Genomic DNA, 20,108 nt, shown 5'->3' on the forward strand with positions numbered 1-20,108 from the left:
CAGTCACTTTATAAATGATATATTATTAGGATTTATTCCACACACTAATATCATTGTATCTGTTTGTGTTTCAGGCACAGATGGTGCGCTGTATGCTGTCCCGAGTGCCCGCGGAACGCCCAGAGGCGTCAGAAATCACAGAGGCCCCTTTATTCCAGGAGCTGGAGATGCCCTGCAGAATCCGACCACGCACTCGAACGTACAGCGCTTCGTCTGCAGGACGACCGTCAAGACAGATATCCTCATCAAACTAGAACTCCCACTCAAAGACACACACATACTGTACCTCGTCTGCAGGATGACAAACACAACCAGTCACCACCTCTTGCAACGCACATTCAGATAAACTGAGCTAAATCAAGATCATCATCCCACTAAGGTCATTCCACAAACCTCTACAACTGGAATCACACACATCGTAAACATAAATGAAATTGCTGCCCACTGTGGCATTTGTGCCAAGGGCGTTCAATAATTAACAAAAAGGCCCCATTGCATTTCTTTCAACTCAGTCAACCAATCCCATGATTCCATGCTCCAGAAGCATTTTAACACACCCACCCACACACACACTTGCAGTAGGAGGAGAGTTGTTGTTTTTGCAGTGCTAATGAATGACCTGCCTTCGGACGCCGTTCACTCTGCATGTCTTAAACGGGAAGTTGTGTGATGCGTGCTTTTCTTTCCAAACGGGAAATTGCACGAGTTCTTTTTCTCCTCTAATGTAAATAGGCTTAAATACCAAGCAAGAGAGGCTTTGTGTGCTTTAAAGGTGCTCGTTCAAGACCGAACGCACAAGTTCAGAGGCATTATAGCCACTCGCTGATACAGTGTTAGTGGCTAATGTGCACATTACTTGATGAACATGGATCTGCATATGACTGAGTGGATGTGGAAATATTCAAACTGCCTTTAAGCTGGACTTTGAGACACGAATGACATGTTAGTGATGGTCAGTATGAGACTTAGAATGGACTGATTTGAAATGGAGACTTTAAAAATCATTCTGTAAAATACTTCATGTCAGTAGCTCCTAGAAAGGTAGTTTACTGGGTCATTTTGAAAAGAAAAATTCAAAAAAATCTGAATAAGAAAGAAGTGCTTTGACTAATCACACAATAAGAAAGGATACAGCTGGAGGAATCACTTCGACCAAATATTCAGCACACACCCTTAATTGTAACATATCAGGTATTTACTGATTGTATGATTTTTCTTACCGATTTTGATTAGAGGGAGTGAATTTTCTTTTGTATATGATGGAATTTTCTGTATAGTGACTGCTTTTTATGACTTTTTTCAACTTCTATGGACGTTTTTCCTAAGAATTGTTGTCAAAGTTTGAGAGAATGGCGATAGTGGATTGTGGTGACGGATTGGATCTCTGGTTGCGTTGAAGAGCACCGGGTGCCTCTGCACCTTCAGGAGCAGCTTCTGTATGTATGTGAATACTGGTGCGTTTCCTGAACTGGCCATATGCTGCAGAACGGATTTGAGATTATGACCTTTGACCCTTAAGCACGAGGACTGCGTCCTGTAATCCACGTCAGGGACCGCTTTGTAAACCCTTCACCTTTTAACCTATATCTGTGAACCCGACCCAGTGAAGACAGCAACGAGTGCTGATCCTGTTCAGATCACTGTGGCAAATCCTTCCAACAGATCTTTCCCATCTAATAATTCTCCTCAGTCTTTGGTTTAAATTCATTTTATTGATGGCCGTTTCATTATTGTTAATTTAGCATTTGGTTTTGACCGTTTCAGTTTATCCAATGTTCTTCAGATGTTTTGTTTTTTTCTGTGACGGTTGGAATCCCGGTTTCATGTTCTGTAGCCATGTCTCCTGCCGTTTTATGTAAATATGTTTGTTTTTATTTATGTCGACTACAAAAATCAATCCGTTGGATTGGTTGAGGTATAAATAAGGTATATGAATGCACTTCATCCGGTGGAGTGCGTTGAAATATTGTGACTTCTTACAAGTCAATAATGTAATAAACGTTCTATGATGTTTGTAAAAGTGTTTTGTTTGTTTTTTTCTAAACACTAATAACGATAATTTTTAGATGCACTTTGCTATAATAGAATGCAACTGAATTTAGTCCAGGTTTCAGCAGTTTCCTGCTGTAAGACATGCTAAATCTAAAGCTATTTTTCTTAAATTAAAATTTTGATGTTGAATAAATTATTTTCATAGTACATGTGAATACCACAAAGTGCCACAAGGGAACGCTGTTTAACTATATATTTTTACAGACACATTTTTTTTTGTCTACACCAGAATTGTTGAAATGATCCTTATCACAAACAATTCGCATTTAATATAAGTCTTTTAGAAAGAGCTGTAGAGAATTATGCTTACTTTTTTTTTATTTGATGTCGCAACCACGTATATATATATCCCACACAGAATAAACTCAATTATACTGCATTATACGTACCTATTATCATATTGCTTTATTTATGTAATATTTCATATTATTGTAAATGTTTACATTTTTTTTCTCTGAGCCAATTGTCATAAATACTTTATTAAATCCCGCGCTCCTTAGCAATCAATGCGCACTTCCGCATGTCGTCATTTCCGGGTGTCAATATGCGTCTAGGCACTGCAGCGATAAGCATCGGTAAAATGTGAACAAGAAAAAAAAGAGAAAAAATCCGCCTCCAAAGAAACCACGGGCAGCCGACAGCATCGACGATACTGCTATCCTTTGTCTCCCATCATCCGCTAGTCACTAGCAGCGGATTCGTCACCGTCTGTCAGCCGTTTCTGTGGGAATGGCCGCGGAGGTTCGGAGGGCCCTTGGCCGGGGCTGGTGTCTCTCACACGGCCTGCCTCGCGTAGGCCTTCACGGCACCGTTCTGCAATCTATTCTCATCATCACAGCCCTCAGCGGACTGGTACGTCTGCCCGCGGCCACGGAGGCGAAGGAGTGTGATAAGCCGTGCTTGAACGGCCAGTGTAACACAGCCAGCGGCGTGTGTGTATGCGAGCCGGGATGGGTCGGGGAGCAGTGCCAGCACTGCGGCGGCCGCTTCAGGTGAGACACAAACGGCTCTTATTTACAGTCTAATGCTTGAAGTACGTACAGAACACTGTAACTTTTGTCAGGGACCGGTTCATCCATGAAATATTAACAGCGTATCATGAAGGCTCATGTTAAGGAATTATGAAGATACAACCTGCGCTGTTTGAAATCTGATGCTCATTAGAGTCAGATACTGTCATTAGAAACTGCTTTATGGTGTTAAATCTAAGTCTAAATCAAGTCTTGAAGCCCTCAAAGTTTATAAATAAGCAGTGTGCATTGGTGTTCTGACATTAGTCAAAGTCCTCACTGCTTTATTATGTTTATTTCTAATCCAATATTGTTGTTCCAGTTATACTTACCGTTGTTGGCACATTTTCCCAGGTTAAATAGACTAAATAAACTATCCAAAAATAGTTATTGAATTTTGTATTTTTATGACACTTTACATTTTACATGAACTCATGTTTTATTTATTAAAACAACTCGAGCGTTTTCTGTTAGGATCAGTATCGGATGATACTTTGACAAAGCATATTTGTTGTTATTTAATTGCACACTTAAATTTTCCAAATGTCATAAAAGTATTTTTTTAATTTTCATAATATAAGTGTTTTATATTTTCATTTGTATGCAAACTTGGGATGCAAAAAAAATAAAGTTGGTTTGAGATAATTGGCTAAATGCTCTTAAAGGGATGAAAGAGAAAGAAAAGCTGAGGATGAAGGAGAAAGAGAAAGAAGAGCTGAGGATGAAGGAGAAAGAGAATAAAAATTCTGTCATTTACACCCTCATGTCGTCAGTGGCGGCCTTAAGCATCTGGGGGCCCGTTTCAATTACTACTATGGGGCCCTACCCACATAAAACAAACATAATAGAGCAGAAAAAGCAAGGATTCCTGTTGGTTTGCATCATGAACAGGCAGCTCAACAGCTTCATGCACAACAGCTTCATGAACAAGCAGGTCAACATAGAAATAATCCAACCTTATTTGATTAAAACTATGTACAATTATAAAGCGTTTTACGTTGGAATAAGCCTCGCCCTTTCACGCAGGGTAACTTCACTTTTGGTAGACTGAATAAAGCTTTTCTGTTGTTGTCCGATATCTTTCGTTTTTTCAGCACCACTGGCATATGTACGTTTCATTTCCTCTTGAAATTCTTTTTCTGCTCAAAATAACATTTTAACCTAACGGCAAAAAAGGTAAAGGTTAGGTATAAATACATAAACTACCGATATTATACTTCAGATCGCTCAAGCCGTAAACGTCGCCATGGTAACCGTGAGTTCGACCAATCAGAGACGTCAGTGTTTTGCAAATAACATGGTTGATTTCGTAGCTTGTGGCTTTTATAGGAGCGGAAACTTTCATTACACAACCTCGTAGCTCGTGGTCAATCTACCTTGAATGGTTTAGACATTATGGCTGAAAATCAATATCCTACGGAGAAAATGAATGGGATTTTGCTGGTCTGTTGGGGCCCCCCTTGGAGGGCGGGGCCTGTTTCAATTGAAACGGGTGAAACATAGGAAGGCCGACCCTGCATGTCGTTCCAAACCCGTAAGACTTTTGTTAATCTTTGGAACACAAATGATGATCTTTTTGATGAAATCTGAGAGCTTAAGCGGTTTAGTCCAAATTTCTCGATCGCTTTAAAGGGACATTAAGTAAGAATTACTCCCATCTAGCGGTGAAATTGTATTTTGCATTCAAACGAATTGTGCTCTCCAGCGCCTCACGTTTTCAAATGCGTGTTGCGTCTACGGTAGCCGTTATGTACCAAAAAGCTATGACAGGATGTCTTCTAATAGCACTTCGTCGAGTTTTCCTTTGGGTGAATAGGTTTGTTATTTCAAACAAACTTCAAATTGACACAACGAACAAACAAATGTTACAGTATGTCAAAAAAACATTAACTATTGTAATTAGTAGTTATGCCTTCTTTATTCGTTATATTTTCTGAAGTAGCCTACGTGCATTGTTAGATATCATCATCAACTTTTAACTGTACATGTATGTTCATCTGTCTATAAAATAAAGTACACAACCAAACAATGAAAAAAAGCTTGTAATTAAGACTGTAGTGACTTACCTGTCGAGAAGAAAGCAGGACTTCAGCGTGATCTTTCTCCTGCATTAGCTCTATCCACCTGGAAAAAGCTATCCCGACATTTACTCGTGTTTTTTGTAATCTCCGGTCACGTTTCCTTTTACGATCTATTTTGGACTTTTCAGGCGACGAGGATTTTGCAATGCAGCCTTTTAAACTTGCCGGGGCAGTGACAAGCGCCTCTCACTGCTCTGCTCCTTTCAGTTACGTCACGCTGGCTCTGAACGAAAACGCACTGTGGAAACGCGTTGGCGTACTTTTTGTCCCTCTCTGCTATTATAGTTTTTCAAGATGGCGGAACTACATGGAAGCCTCCGTGGACTTACCCGTCCCATGTATATAAATATAATAAATTCTTCGCTTACGAGGATAAATCAGATAATTGGCAGAGGTATTTGTACACCATTGGGGACATATTTATGAATAAAAATATTGATTTTAGATGATAAATTACCTAAAAAGTTACTTATAGTCCCTTTAAGTGATGAACAGATTTAATTCAGTCTTTTATTCACATATAAACATTGATCAGTGAACATAAACAGAAGCTCAACCGAACCTGATTGATGAGTGAGAATGAACCTCATTGGTTCTTGCTGAAGCTCTAATGTGTAACACGAGAATGAACCTCATTGGTTCTCGCACATCAAGCGAACATGCTTGAGCTTCCGTTTACCACAACTGATGTGTGTGTTGATGAATGTTTAAATGTGAATAAAAGCCTAAATTTATTCTGTTCATCATATAAAGTTATCGAGTCTCTTCAGAAAATTTGGACTAAACCGCTCAATTTATATGGATTAGTTTTATGATCTCTTTATGAACTTTTTGAAGTGTCAAAGTTGTAGTTGTGTAGCTGTCAATGGAGGGACCGAAATCCCTCATATTTAATCAAAAAAGATCCTCATTTGTGTTTCGAAAATGACCAAAAGTCTTATGGGTTTGGAATGACAATTTTCATTTTTGGGTGAACTAACCCTTTTAAATGTTGACCCTCATGACAATCACTGAATATTTTGCACCCAGTGGTCATCAATAATTATTATTGTCAAAAATGATTCAAGTCTCATACTAGGTTTTAGTGTGATTCAACTGTTTTCATAAAACGTGTTTTTGTAACTTCTCAACATTGGCATAAAACTGACCAGATCAACTTCACTGATGTACAGTATGAACAGTAGTATTATAAGGTTTCATTGGAATATGATGTTTGCCACATGCTGCTCCATCATGGGATGTGACTCACTGATGGGCAAAGTCTGGCAGAGACACTGGTTACATTGGGGACTTTGGGTCACGCAGGGTGAATCTGGCTCCAAATAGCTGAGAAGAGACAGACAGACTGAAGCCAAATGATCATGTGGTGTCAATCACGAATCTTAACACCGCCACGCTGGAGGCAGAGACCGTTTATAACATTCTACCATTTCATCTCGGATCAGGAATGTTCCTGTCTTCCTAATGATAAGTCAATGGAACAGAGTGTAAATTCACTAGTAGCTCTGTTTTTCAATAGAGATCCCTGCCAAGGACGTGTATTTTCTGGTATAGCCTATTGTGGGCACACAATCATAATAAAAATAATAATCATTATCATTGTTTTGACTCTGCTCACAGGTTCTTTCATAATCTGACTGATCTGACGGTGATAATACTCAGTGTTGTTATTGACTTAAACTTAAAAGACTTAAATGTTTCTTGGCTTACTGAAATAAGTTTAAACTGAAGTTACTAAAGCTGAAATAAAAGTAAAGCAAAATAGAAATATATAAAAAAAAAAACTAATAAAAATGGCACAACAAAATAACTCAAATTAAAATGAAAATTGCCCAATGTTAAACAAGGAGTTGATCATGCTGTAGTTTAACAACAACAATCACCAGACCATTGGCATTTTTTAACAGTGTTTTTGAATAAAACCATATGATTACTTGCTTCTGATACTTTAGTTGGACCACTTATTGTTGCCTCATTGTTATTATATATGTATTTTAAGTCATTTTTAAGGCTATTGTTCACTTAGGTCTCTTTTTATTACCACAAAAAAGTTATCAGATTAATCAACAAAATCGACTGATTACTCGATTACCGAAATAATCGTTGGGTATGACAGCCCTAGATTAGTTAAAACATTTCAAAATGCACCTGTATTGTTTTGTATTTTCGGACTTTCAGTCGAATAAAATACTTTTTTTCCAGTCATATATTTTGCTATTGAACATTTCTTAAAAACAGTGTTAAGTCTCACTCTCTTGAACCCAATATCGTGTATCGTATCATCATGTGAGCTAAGTGTATTGTCACGCCCCTAATAAAACATAATTTCCCTACAATAAAATTGTGGCCAGTCATAATGCTGAGTGGCTGGCTAGCAAAAAAAGTGAATGTCAAGCTTTGGATAAGACCATGTTGTATGTGTGACTGTGACTTTTGATATGGAGAGTCTCTTGTGTATGACGTGCTGTTTTCAGATGTCACCATGCTTAATGCTGATTCTAGTACCATGGTAATACAATATTTCTGGACATCCTGTTTCTTAAACATGTTTCATGCTTATTTTTGGAGGACCATATGTGAATAATGGTAATCATTGAATGACAGTGTCATAGTAACCTATATTCACAGTACCATAGTAATGCTACAATACTTTTGAGTAAGAAGTGTGGAGTATTTGTGAAATTCAGTATGAAAGAGCCTACCGGGTTGTATTACAAACTGCATTTTTTTCTTATATTAATGGGTATCTATTAATATAATGTGTTCCCTGAAATCGCAAAAAGAGAGGATGCATATTCTGTATGAAAGCGTGATGTTGTATGCTGCATGTCTAATTTGCTGGCCAATTCATAATTCCATAACAGAATTATCAGCAACAGGATCTGCTTTACTAAATGGCCTCTTTTTAGTGGATCATTTGTTGAAGTACAGAAGCCTGACTGTTTCCTCCACACCAGCATCCGTTCCTTTCCCAGAATGCCGCCCTGGCCGGAGACGGCGTTTCTGCTAAACACCGTCTGATGGTGTGTTCTGTTAAACTACTGCATGCAGCTTCACAGTCGATTCTGTGCCGCTCGCACTAAGTGCTCCGTCTCTTACACTTAGCAAGTCCAATTCTCAGTAGACCCAGGTTTGAAATCACTAATGGCTGACAGGCATTTCTGACATTCTCTCGGCTGCCTTCGATCATCATAAAGGCTGAATGGAGACTGACAGGAAAAAGCACAACAGCTCAATTATTCAGCAATTCTTTGCCCATTATCTAACGCCTGTGCTTTATTAGAAGAAATGCATGATTTGAATTGTTGATGATTCTAATGGGATGTTGTTGAATGATGATCTAATTGGCTGGGTGGAAGATTGCTGTGCGCCGTTGAGAATCACGTCTCAGGGATGTGTGTTTGTCACAGCTGTCTGCTGGAGTGTGTATGTGCAGATCCCACAGGATTGTGGGTGTGTTAATGAACTGGGTTTTTTAATGTTAACAAAGCTCTTTGAGACTGTAGTCAGGGGCTTCAGATACCTTATCGACACATACACACACCATATCAGTAGGTTGTTTATAATAGGGTGTCACAATGTACCAGTTTAGACTATATTCCTGATATTGATGTTGTTATAGCTCTACACATTTCATGCTACCATAGATAATAATCTGATTGACACTCCAAAATTGTAGGTGATGTTACTGCTCCTTAAAGGCAGTCACATTAGCAAGTTTAAATTGTACAGCTAATGTATGTACAGTGTAGGAAGCACAGTAGAATGAGCGTGACTGACTTGAGGGAACATGTGTGGGAAAATCTTAAGCTCTCAAGCTAAATTCCAGATCATGCAAAGTCTAATTAAAATGAAAATTCGCTTAAAGAAGGTAAATGTGACTGCATCTTAACGCTGGTTGAGAAGTTTTTGTTTTACTCTTTTGTAGTTATTATGTGGGGAATTAATTTTTGATAGATATCACCATAATATTGTTATTGTGAAATTTTGTAGCCACGATAATTGTGTTGTAAAAATCTGATATTGTTACAGGCTAGAGCCCTAGTTCATAACATGGTTTAGTTGTGTTCGAAAAAAAGAAGGGAAGTTGTCATTTACTCAACCTAATGTCATTCCAAACTCGTAGGACTTTCTTTCCTTCTTTGCTAAACTGCTAGACTTCTCCATTTATGTTCCAAGAGAGGAAGTCATACAGGCTTGGAATGACACAAGTGTGAGTGAAGGATGACATAATTAGTATTTTAGGGGTGATCTAACCCTATTATAACACAAAAATAACTTTACTGAAACTAAGATGCATGCACTGTGCTTGTTTTCACCATCGACCCTTGAACTTTAACATGAGGCAAGCCTGTTATATTGTTCATTTAAAGGAGTAGTTCACTTTTGAAAAAACTTTTGCTGATAATTTACTCACCCCCATGTCATCCAAGATGCCTATGTCTTTCTTTCCTCAGTCGAAAAAAAAAAATTACGGTTTTTGATGAAAACATTCCAGGATTTTTCTCCATATAATGGACTTAAATGGGAACCATACGGTCCAAGGTCCAAAATACAGTTAATAACAGTTTCAGATGCAGCTTAAAATGTCTTTAAACGACACCAGACGATGAATAAGGGTCTTATCATGCGAAACGATCGCTCATTTAAAAAATAAATAACAACGTTTAAGTTTTATAAGCTCACATGCTCGCCTTTCTCTGTTCTGTGTAACTCTCCTGTTCGAACTCGTTCATCAAAATGAACAAATCTTTTTTCGAAGTCATTTGATTCATTTAACGACCGAAATGAATGAATTGACTCGGAAAAAGATTTGTTCATTTTGATGAACGAGTTCGAACAGGAGAGTTACACAGAACAGAGAAAGGCGAGCATGTGAGCTTATAAAACTTAAACGTTGTTATTTATTTTTTAAATGAGCGATCGTTTCGCATGATAAGACCCTTATTCATCGTCTGGTGTCGTTTAAAGACATTTTAAGCTGCATCTGAAACGGTTATTAACTGTATTTTGGACCTTGGACCGTATGGTTCCCATTTAAGTCCATTATATGGAGAAAAATCCTGGAATGTTTTCATCAAAAAACGTAATTTCTTTTCGACTGAGGAAAGAAAGACATAGGCATCTTGGATGACATGGGGGTGAGTAAATTATCAGCAAAAGTTTTTTCAAAAGTGAACTACTCCTTTAATGCCCAGGTAAAATCTTAGTGAGGGCTGTTAAACGTCTATTGCAAAATTTGTGAACTGTAGCTGGTTTACATTTTCATATTACTAGGGCTGTTAATATTTTCTGCTTGACGCATTAAAATATTTAACGAATAATGCAGAATCAATTTTTTTGCATTAGCGTTACTGTATATGATCATGCAATCTGGGTTCTGCGAAGCAAGACAGTGCTGACGACCAGGAGGATGGTCTGCGTGTAGGCCTATGTGCTTCAGCTCTGTGTGACACTGCGGATGAATATGATTATCATACTGCTCATAACACGTTCACCGTAGGCTTGAGAGACATATAACCAATTTAGATGTAAATGATCTCAAGCTGAATAGCTGAAAACATTACTGTAGCTAGCTATACTAATTTAATAAACAGTACTTAGCCTACTTAAAAATAAATTCCAGCACAGCTCTACAACAACCATAATGAAATGACCCTTCACAATAAACTACATATGCCAGTTTATCTGTTCAATAAAACACCTTGCTCACCTGTTGAGTAATAAAAACGTCATCTCTGTGACGCTTTTACAACATTTCAAATCCCTCAGTTCTCCATCTCCGAAAAGCCAAGCCAATGTTGATTCTTGTTTTATTACGAGCTCTGTCTCTTTATGCCAGCAGACTCTCCTCTGTTCTGTGTTTGTTTTTTAAACGGGTGATTCCCCTGAAGTTTTAAGATTTAGTGTGCTCCTTGTCAAACTTTTCTAGCTCACCATACACGCGTCAAAGCTAACACGGGCAAGTGACGCATGTATGCAATTTCCTGTGAAAACCATCCTGTCAGGTCTAAAATATAAAGAGTTAAAATAGGCTTACCGTAGTGAATCAGGGTCAAACTAAAACATGTTTTGGAAGGATTGATGCATTGACTTGTTTAAATTTTGTTGATTTTGAACAAAAAGTTACATGGTGTACAATTAAGTTAAAAGTTTTAGATTAAAAAAGTATTTTTTATGCATATTAAATGGAAAAAACAGATAGTTTTCAATTGTACTGTAATGTTGAATGGATATAATCCACAGAATTTGGAAAAAAAAATCCATTTAATACAGACGAGTTGCAGTATTTTTAGTATTGGTGATACCTTCATTCATAGTTCAGTAAAAAGGTGACATTAAGCAAATATTCAAAATATACTGTCTTGATTCTGCATTAATTTGGTGATTCAGTGTGAAAATATGTATTACAATATAAAAATAATGTTAGGTGTGATTGTGATTAATTACAGAAAATTGTGAGATTAAATAGTTATTGTTTTGAATTGATTGACAGCACAAATATTAACCTGTCCCTTAAGGTGTGTGTGTGTGTGTTTGTGTGTTTTAGTAGCTGTGTTCCGATTGTTGTAGTAATGTTGTGTGTGTGTGTCATACGCAGGCTAACAGGACCCTCTGGCTACCTCTCTGACGGAGCAGGAAACTACAAATACAAGACCAAGTGCACGTGGCTTATTGAGGGACAGTGAGTATTGGTCTAAAAAACAAACTCTCTTTCTCAGATTAGAGGTCTGAACCTTAAGCCTGAATTTGGCCTGTAAATGAGACATATTAACCTGACCGGGATTGTTACATTTTAAAGCCTTTAACATTGATTACTTAGCTTTTTTCCCCCAAGACACCAATACTAGATTTGTTTATTTATATGGTAAAAGACCAACCATTATATTGGCTTCTAAAGCCAGACTTAAATGGTCTATCATTATTATTTTTTTCTTATATTGTAGGGGTACGTTTTTTAAAATGGTGAAATCGGTTTGGATGTACTGCTAAGTAACTTGCAAAATAGTATTAAAAACTAATTAAAAACGCATTGTGTTAAGATTGTGGATTGTGATCCTGCCTAAAAAAAAATCTTATGATTTTCTGCCACACAAATGTGAAATGATCGTCATTTGGTAAATGTTAATATGCAATGAATTAATTGTCATAATCATGTAATTGATTTAATTCAATTATTGTTTTAAATGATTGTCAATCCTATATCAAATAATTATACCCATAATGCTCATTTTTATTAATTAAAAACTCAAGGTGTTTTCACGCCTGGTCAGTTTGAAGCATTTGTTTTGAAACAAACACTTTTGTTTGTTAGGTGCATTCCAAGAATGATGTCCCGATTCCCGCTATAAAAAATATATACTGTAGAAGAAAAGGCAACATTGTAACAATTTAAATCCCTATTTTGGAGCAAAACAAACAATCTACATGTCTGAAAACGCCCTTGAACACCTAGTTGGGTCCTGTCAGGTTTGGGTCATGTAGCTGACCTCTATATCAGATACTTAGTATTTGTGTGTGTTATGGTGGTTGATGGTTGTCTTTTTCTCGGCAGGCCAAACTCTATCCTGAGGCTTCGCTTTGAGCATTTTGCCACGGAGTGCAGCTGGGATCATCTGTACGTGTACGATGGAGACTCCATCTACTCTCCTTTACTCGCTGCCTTCAGGTATTCTCTTCATTTCTCTTCATTTCTGTGTGTGTGCATGGGGTTTAAACAGGAGGAGTGAGATTTCCAGGTAATGACCTGTTAATCCAGGATCAGATTAGAATACAGGAGTGTTCCTGAGGGCTAGTGTACTTGCACCACATCAGACACTGGTTTTAAATGGTATGAATGACCCTTAGAAACATACCTGAGGGCTGGTGGAAATTCCCTGACATATATCTCATGCATGATTGGTTCTTCAACCAAAAGTGACTGGTAATAGGATAAAGTTCATGGCGTTTGACTGGTAATGTGATCTTAACATGAAAGCTACGGTTAGGAGAACCACCCTGTGAAATACACTAACCTTTCATAAGTTTGAGGCCAGAAAGATTTTTTGTTTTGTTTTTAAGAAAGTGATACTTTTATTCAGCAAGGATGCATTTAATTGATCAAAACGGACAGAAAAGGCATTTATAATGTTACAAAAGATAAATGCTGTTCTTTTGAAATTTCAAGAATCCTAAAAAAAATGCATCACGTTTTCCACAAAAACATTAAGCAGCACAACTGTTTTCAACATTAATAATAATAAATGTTTCTTGAGCCACAAATCAGCATATTAGAATGATTTCTGAAGGATCACGTGACACTGAAGACTGGAGTAATGATGCTGAAAATTCAGCTTTGCCATCACAGGAATAAATTAGTTTACAATATATTAAAATAGAAAACGGTTATTAAAAATTTTAATATTTCACAATATTACAGTTTTACTTGGTGATCAAAAGTGCTTATTGTCGAGTGAGATCAGATGAGCCTGCTAGTCTAAGGAAGTACTTGGATAGTGATTCAGAAGTGCTCACCAATATGCCAAAAGTTTTAACAATATTTGGCAGAACGTATACAAAAATCTTTCAAAATTCGTACAAAAAGCCAGCACTAATAATTTTTAAAGTCCCCGTAAAGTCAAAATTAAGTATGTGTTCTGAGTTTGTCACACCACAGAAAAATGTGTTATTAGCCACCCAGCCAAATTTGAATGATAAAAAAAGCCGGCAAGTACATAAAATAAGCTATCAAAATCTTGAAAAAATGAGCAGTTTTCTCTGCTCTCAAACGCTGGGGGCGTGTCCGCTGGCTGCGCTGAAACCACGCCCACTCGCGGGAAAGCTGCACTCGACGGGACCCGCTACAGCCGAAATGGATGCTCCTAGCAGCTTATTAGGTTATTAGGTTATACCAAGCCATATTTGTTTGAGCCTCCAGAGCCTGAATCCGATTCAGAAGACATTGACCAAGGAAGTCAACATCGTCCCCCTCGCTCTGCAACAGAATGGTAAATTTTTTCTCTCCCTTTTATGCAAGTTAGCTAAGTTATATGTAAGTAAACGTTAACTAGCTTAACCTAACTTAGACAAATAAAGTTAGACAAGGCAACTTACACTCATTGGTGGGCACGCATTGCCGATGATGGCGCCAGTTGTCGGCGGGACGGGAGGATGAAGGCCGAGGCGAGAGATAGTCGGTGCGGCACCTTTCACCAGTAACAACGGATTATCTGTGAATCCCAGTTGTCTCCGACGAAAGTTTATAAAACTATCACGAGTAAAATGATCACTACAGAGGCGGGTTTGGCTGGTGATCCTCAGCTCTCCATCAAGGTGGCTCTTCACAAAATTAATCCACCTCTTCTTGATGTCGTCGTTTTTAGGAAATTTAAACAAGGACACCGATCTGTTTTGCAAATGATTGCATCCAAGTAGTACGCATTTCCGTGACGAAGGCATGGCTAGATAGCAAACTGTAGGCTGTAGTAACTGATAATAGTACTGACAGTAACTCGCAAATGAGCGCCAAACTGATGCGAATGTGCTCTATTTATATTGTTAGAGGGATCAGTATCAGTGCGTCATCGAGTAGGGGCGTGTCCAAGAGCTCCAGTGCGTCATCGAGCCCTGTTTTAGACCCGCCCAAAAAATCCGTGAAATTGCCAGGGTGAAAAACTGTTTAACGGTCTAACTCCACAATTCAGTACTTCACAGTTCACAGTCTTTGTAATATGTTTTAGCAATACATTTCTAACCTTTAGAATGTGTTTAGAATGTTTTGTTAAAATTGCCTTTACAGGGACTTTAAACAGCCCATTAAAAAAAAGAAAGTACACAGACCCTCTAATAGAGTACAATAAAACAAGGAAGCGATGAAACTATTGAATCTGTTGCGCTCCCTTCCAGCAGAGGTATTACAGGTTCTGTGTTGTTCTCTTTCATGTTCCAGCGGTTTGATTGTTCCTGAGAGCTACAGTAACGAGACCGTCCCAGAGGTGGTGGCACAGTCTGGCTTCACCCTGCTGCACTTCTTCAGTGACGCTGCGTATAATCTCACTGGCTTCAACATCTCCTACAGGTGAGCTTTCATTCCTGGGCCGAAACAGGCTGATGCTCACGGCAGTACTATAGTTCTGTTACAAAACCTAGTGAGCTGCTTGCTTAGACGGCGTCGAATCGAGGAACAAGTAAATAAATGCTGTATTGAACTTTTTATTCACCAAAGAATGCTGGAAAAATTTATCGTGGTTCCCACAAAAACATTAACATGATTTCTAAAGGATCATGTGACACTAAAGACTGGAGTAATGATACTGAAAATTCAGCTTGCGTTACATTTTAAAATGTATTAAAATAGAAAATTATTACAATAATAAAAATCAGTTAGAATTTGTGCTGTCAAGTGATTAAAAATATTTAATCGCGATTAATCGCATTAATGTCATAGTTACCTTGTGATTAATCACAATTAATCGCACATTTTTATCTATTCTAAATGTCTCTTGATTTCTTTTTGTCCCATTATTTTTTTCTCATTTTAATGCTCTTATCAACATGGAAAAGTGGATCGGCTTGCTTTGTGCAAATGTTTTTTATTGAAATCAACATTGGCATATACTGTGTTCAATTTCACACTAACATTCTCACTTGGAGCAAATAATCTTTCACACAATGTAACACTGTCCATCAATAAAAGGGTGAAAGAAATACTGACGAGGTCCTGATATTGACGAGGGAGCGGAGAATTCGCAACAGCTGTGTGTGTGTGTGTGTGTGTGTGTGTGTGTGTGCTTGTCCATCAAGTGGTATTTCAGACTGGACGCGTTGCGATGATAGCTCAGTTCACAACGACAAAACACACATATCACTTTGGTCTTGTCAATGGGACCATTTGGCAACTTTTTAAAAGTAAACTTTCAATTCAGAATCTTATTGGCATCCATATCGGCGTCTTGCGCTCGTCATCCACTCAAAACGTAACGTTAACCTACTATTTGGCTAGCCTGGTTCTACCAGACTCTCGTACATTTCATTTGTACAGAGAGTCTGGCACCGCTCCATTGACAATCGTTTACTTCCTTGTAGGCGGGTACTCTATTGAAGTCTAAAACTATTGGATCTGCCCAGAGTCACTCTGGATTTGCCACCAATCGCTAACGTTTGCTCGTGATGTATGTCGAACCCCGTGGGGAGGAGGGCCACAACATCATGGCCAAAACAAAACTAAGCAAAGATTGTTCTTGCTCCGGCTTTAACTTCTTAATATTTGGCAGCGTTGCTACAACGGACTGAATGGCTTCGCTCGCATCTTTCTCCGCTGCCATTACTGAACTACAACTCAAAATAACGCATGACGTCATCGTTGTCAGCCACTCCCTCTGTTCGCTGATTGGCCCTACAAAAAATTGATCGGAGAAAACCAAAGTCTACAGCAGAATCCCAGATGTAGTACTGAAGGAAAATGAAATTGAGCGGAAGTGCGTAGGATGGCGCAGCCAGGCTACTATTTGGCCGGCTCGCAAGCCCAAACGAGTGTGTGCGGCGTGCCTGTTGTTTTGTTTCCGGTCTAGCTAGATCCGCTTGCGCTTTGGTTGACGAAGCAACAAAACGTCCTCGCGCGGCGCAAGCCATTGAAATGAATGGGTTTCATAGCGCAGCGCCGCGCATGCCGCGTCCTGTTGCAAAAGCATGTGAAAAAAACTACAAAGTTTGCTAGGCCAAAAAGACCGTTAATCGCGCGGTAAAAAAAATTACGCCGTTAAAATGGGTTTGCGTTAACACCGTTAACGCGTTTAACTGACAGCCCTAGTTAGAATATGATAATATTTTATCTTAATAACATTTTTATTCTAATAATTGTATTTTATATTCTAATAAATTCAGCCTGTGTGATAGCCTGGATGCCAGCCCGAACCCCGCCCACAACATTTTTTGATCGGGAAGTTCGGTCTGGACTCGCTCCATTGAGGAGTAATTATGATCGGTTCAGAAATCGTCGGGCCAATCAAATTGCCAGGGCGGGCTTTATACGATGATGGACAGATGATCTGCAGGGACGTAATCCTCACGTTATCAAAGAGCGCTTGGGTTGAACTGGTTTCCCTCAGAGATGACTGCCGCTGGAGAACTGAGATGTAGAGATTCCGCTATCGCGTCTGTTGTAAAAGAAATCGACAGCGCATTCATTTTAAAAGACGAACATAAAACTGCAATTAAGGCATTTGTCGATCGGAAAGATGTGTTTGCCGTCCTTCCTATGGGATTCGGCAAAAGTTTAATTTATCAGCTGGCTCCGATGGTAACTAAGAAGATGGGACGCAATGAAAACCCTGTGGTCGTTGTAGTTTCTCCTTTGGTCGCACTCATAGAGGGCCAAGTAAAAGAAGCAACACTCGTTATTTTACTTCTTCCAGCGTGCGTGCATTTGAGTTCTATAGTTGACAACTGTGCTATGCAAAGTAGTTGACTTACTGCGTTGCTCTCATTGGTTGTAGGTCTATCCAATTGAGTGCAGAGTTTTTTTTTTCCTGGTTCGGTTAAGACACGCCTCATAATCAAAGCCCTATGAAGCAGTATCAGACTCACATTCTGACTAGAATATGAGTATGACGAAGTCAGGCTACCTGTGTGAGTGTAAGAAACCTCTTTCAAAAACATAAAAAAATTGTACTCCAACGTTTGAACGGTAGTGTACTTAAATACATTATTGTAGTATTTTACTCCAAATCAGTCAAGTTTCCATTCAGTTTAGAAGATTCCAGACATCTGCATGTTTACGCAGTAGACTGGAAGGAAGCTTGTAAACATGCTAGTTACTCTTTGAAACTTAGGACTTTAAAACTTTAACCTTTACAGCTTAGTTACAAAGCTATCCATAACCTATGAACACTGGGTTATTTAAAGTGCCTCTATTATGCTTTTTTGATGTGTAATATAGCTGTTTCAAAGATCAATGTGCGCTATAAATGGAGTTATTGTCTCCTAAATGAAAATGAACGATTCTGAACTGCCTGAAACGAGTCGTCAGTAATTCCAGTCTTACTTCCTGCTCAAACCTACATAACAAATTTGCGTAATGCCAGCCTGTGGTCTTCATTGGCTGCCCGCAAACAACATCTACTTTGACCCGCCCTTTAACACTGGAGTTCTAGCTGAGGCCTGGAAGAGTTTGGTTTGTGTTGTCCATGTCGAGAAGACGCTGTTTTCTGAGAGGCGAAAGTAAATCCACTTTGCATACACCACCGAAGGATGACGACTCGGGCTCGAATTGATGGCCGAAATTCAGATATGGTGGTAGCCGTTTTGTTTATGACACACTGCAAGTGGTAGACCAATCACAACAGACTGGACCATCTGACCAATCAGAGCAGAGTAGGCTCCCAGGAAGGTGGGGTTTAAAGAGATGGAATCGTTTATCAAACCATTTCAGACACTTTGAGAAAAGAGGTGGAGTAAGGCAAGTATCTTGAAACCCCAGATACATGGCTACTTGTGAATGTCCATCAATGGCAATGGCTGTCGACTTTGTGGCTGTATAATGGTGTAGATACGCCATTTATCAGCACGCGCAGGGCATGGTTTTGTTTTCCATGGCTGTTGAAGAGCTCTGAGGATTCTGAGTAATGTGGATGTGTCCTAAAGTGATAGTTCACCCAAAAAGGAACATTCTGTAATCATTTACTCTCTTGCATGTCGTTCCAAACGTGTGTGACTTCCTTTTTTTATGTGGAACACAAAAGAAGTTTGCAATGCTTCAGATCAAATGTCAGATATGCCTCATTAAAATCAAGTCAAGTTTGGTTTATTGTCATTTCAGCCACTTTGAATATACAGTGAAAATGCAACTTCATCTGTTCTGCATAGCAAATCACAGGCAGGTCAAGGTCACAGACAAAGTGTTCTGCTCTATACACTATGCCAGGGCTATTCAATTAAAGTTACAAGAGGTCCGCTCTCTATATTTCCTTCCCAGCGGAGGTCCGGACAATACTTTTTTGGAACAGTTATACATTTCCATCGAGGCAGCCGTAGTACTTTGTAAAAGAAAAAATCCTAAACACTCAAAATAGTCATCCAAGATGAGAATCTTGGGCCCAAAGAGCCAAAGCAGTGTGTCTAAGAATTTTTTACAATATTTACCAAAAAAAAGTAAAAATTTCTACTAGGGCTGTCAAATGATTAATCACGATTAATCACATCCAAAATAAAAGTTTTTTTTACATAATATATGTGGGTGCACTGTTTATAATTATTTTGTATATATATATAAATACACACACATGCATGTATATTTAAGAAAAATATATAATTTATATATAAAATATTTATATATAATATAAATTATATATAAATCTATATACAGTATATACATGAACATATTTCTTAAATAAATATATACAAGCATGTGTGTGTATTTATATATATAAAATAATTATACACAATGCACCCACATATATTATGTAAAAAAAACTTCTATTTTGGATGTGATTAATCACGATTAATCATTTGACAGCCCTAATTTCTACCAATATGAATATAAAAGGTTAGATCAGATGTTTTATCAGGCATTTTTAATTAATTAATTTATTTATTACATTTACCAGGTGCATAGAAGGCCTTGGGACTGAGAAAACATACTGGGGGTGCAGGGTTTACCTCTTAAGAAAAGTATTTTTATATTTTGCTCAAGTAATAAACTACTAAAAACAAACAACGTACATAATCTAATAAGCAAATTGAAAAACCACTGCACTATACTGTATATACCGTAAGATTAGTTTGTTTTTTCAAGTCTCTTATGCTAACCAATGCTGCAATATTTGATAAAAACCAAGGTAAAACAGTAATATCATGAAATATTATTACAATTAATGTTTTCTATTTTAAAGGGGTGGTTCAGAATTTTGGACATCGGGCCTCATTTCCAAGTTAGCCTGGGTGTTATTTATCAGTGGAGACAGTTTTCAAAAATGTTCATCCAGTCGTT

General features: G+C 38.2%; 2 protein-coding genes across 3 annotated transcripts in view; both read left to right on the forward strand.

The window, feature by feature from the left end:
- Positions 1 to 2,020, forward strand: part of eif2ak3 (eukaryotic translation initiation factor 2-alpha kinase 3) — a 33,973-nt gene extending 31,953 nt beyond the window's left edge. Inside the window, exon 17 of the mRNA XM_056248019.1 lies at positions 75 to 2,020. Coding sequence (XP_056103994.1) covers positions 75 to 254 — 180 coding nt within the window. The 3' untranslated portion in view covers positions 255 to 2,020. The remainder of the gene's footprint in view (positions 1 to 74) is intronic.
- Positions 2,021 to 2,570: 550 nt separating this feature from the next.
- atrn (attractin) overlaps positions 2,571 to 20,108 on the forward strand; it is an 80,013-nt gene continuing 62,475 nt past the window's right edge. For both annotated transcript variants that reach the window (XM_056248020.1, XM_056248021.1), the window contains exons 1-4: positions 2,571 to 3,044; positions 11,745 to 11,828; positions 12,699 to 12,812; positions 15,072 to 15,200. In XM_056248020.1, the coding sequence (XP_056103995.1) occupies positions 2,782 to 3,044; positions 11,745 to 11,828; positions 12,699 to 12,812; positions 15,072 to 15,200 (590 nt within the window). In that variant the 5' untranslated portion in view covers positions 2,571 to 2,781. The remainder of the gene's footprint in view (positions 3,045 to 11,744; positions 11,829 to 12,698; positions 12,813 to 15,071; positions 15,201 to 20,108) is intronic.

Source organism: Rhinichthys klamathensis, unplaced genomic scaffold (genome assembly GCF_029890125.1).
Source record: "Rhinichthys klamathensis goyatoka isolate OS25496 unplaced genomic scaffold, OSU_Roscu_1.1 h1tg000053l_1, whole genome shotgun sequence".
Taxonomy (NCBI): Eukaryota; Metazoa; Chordata; class Actinopteri; order Cypriniformes; family Leuciscidae; genus Rhinichthys; species Rhinichthys klamathensis.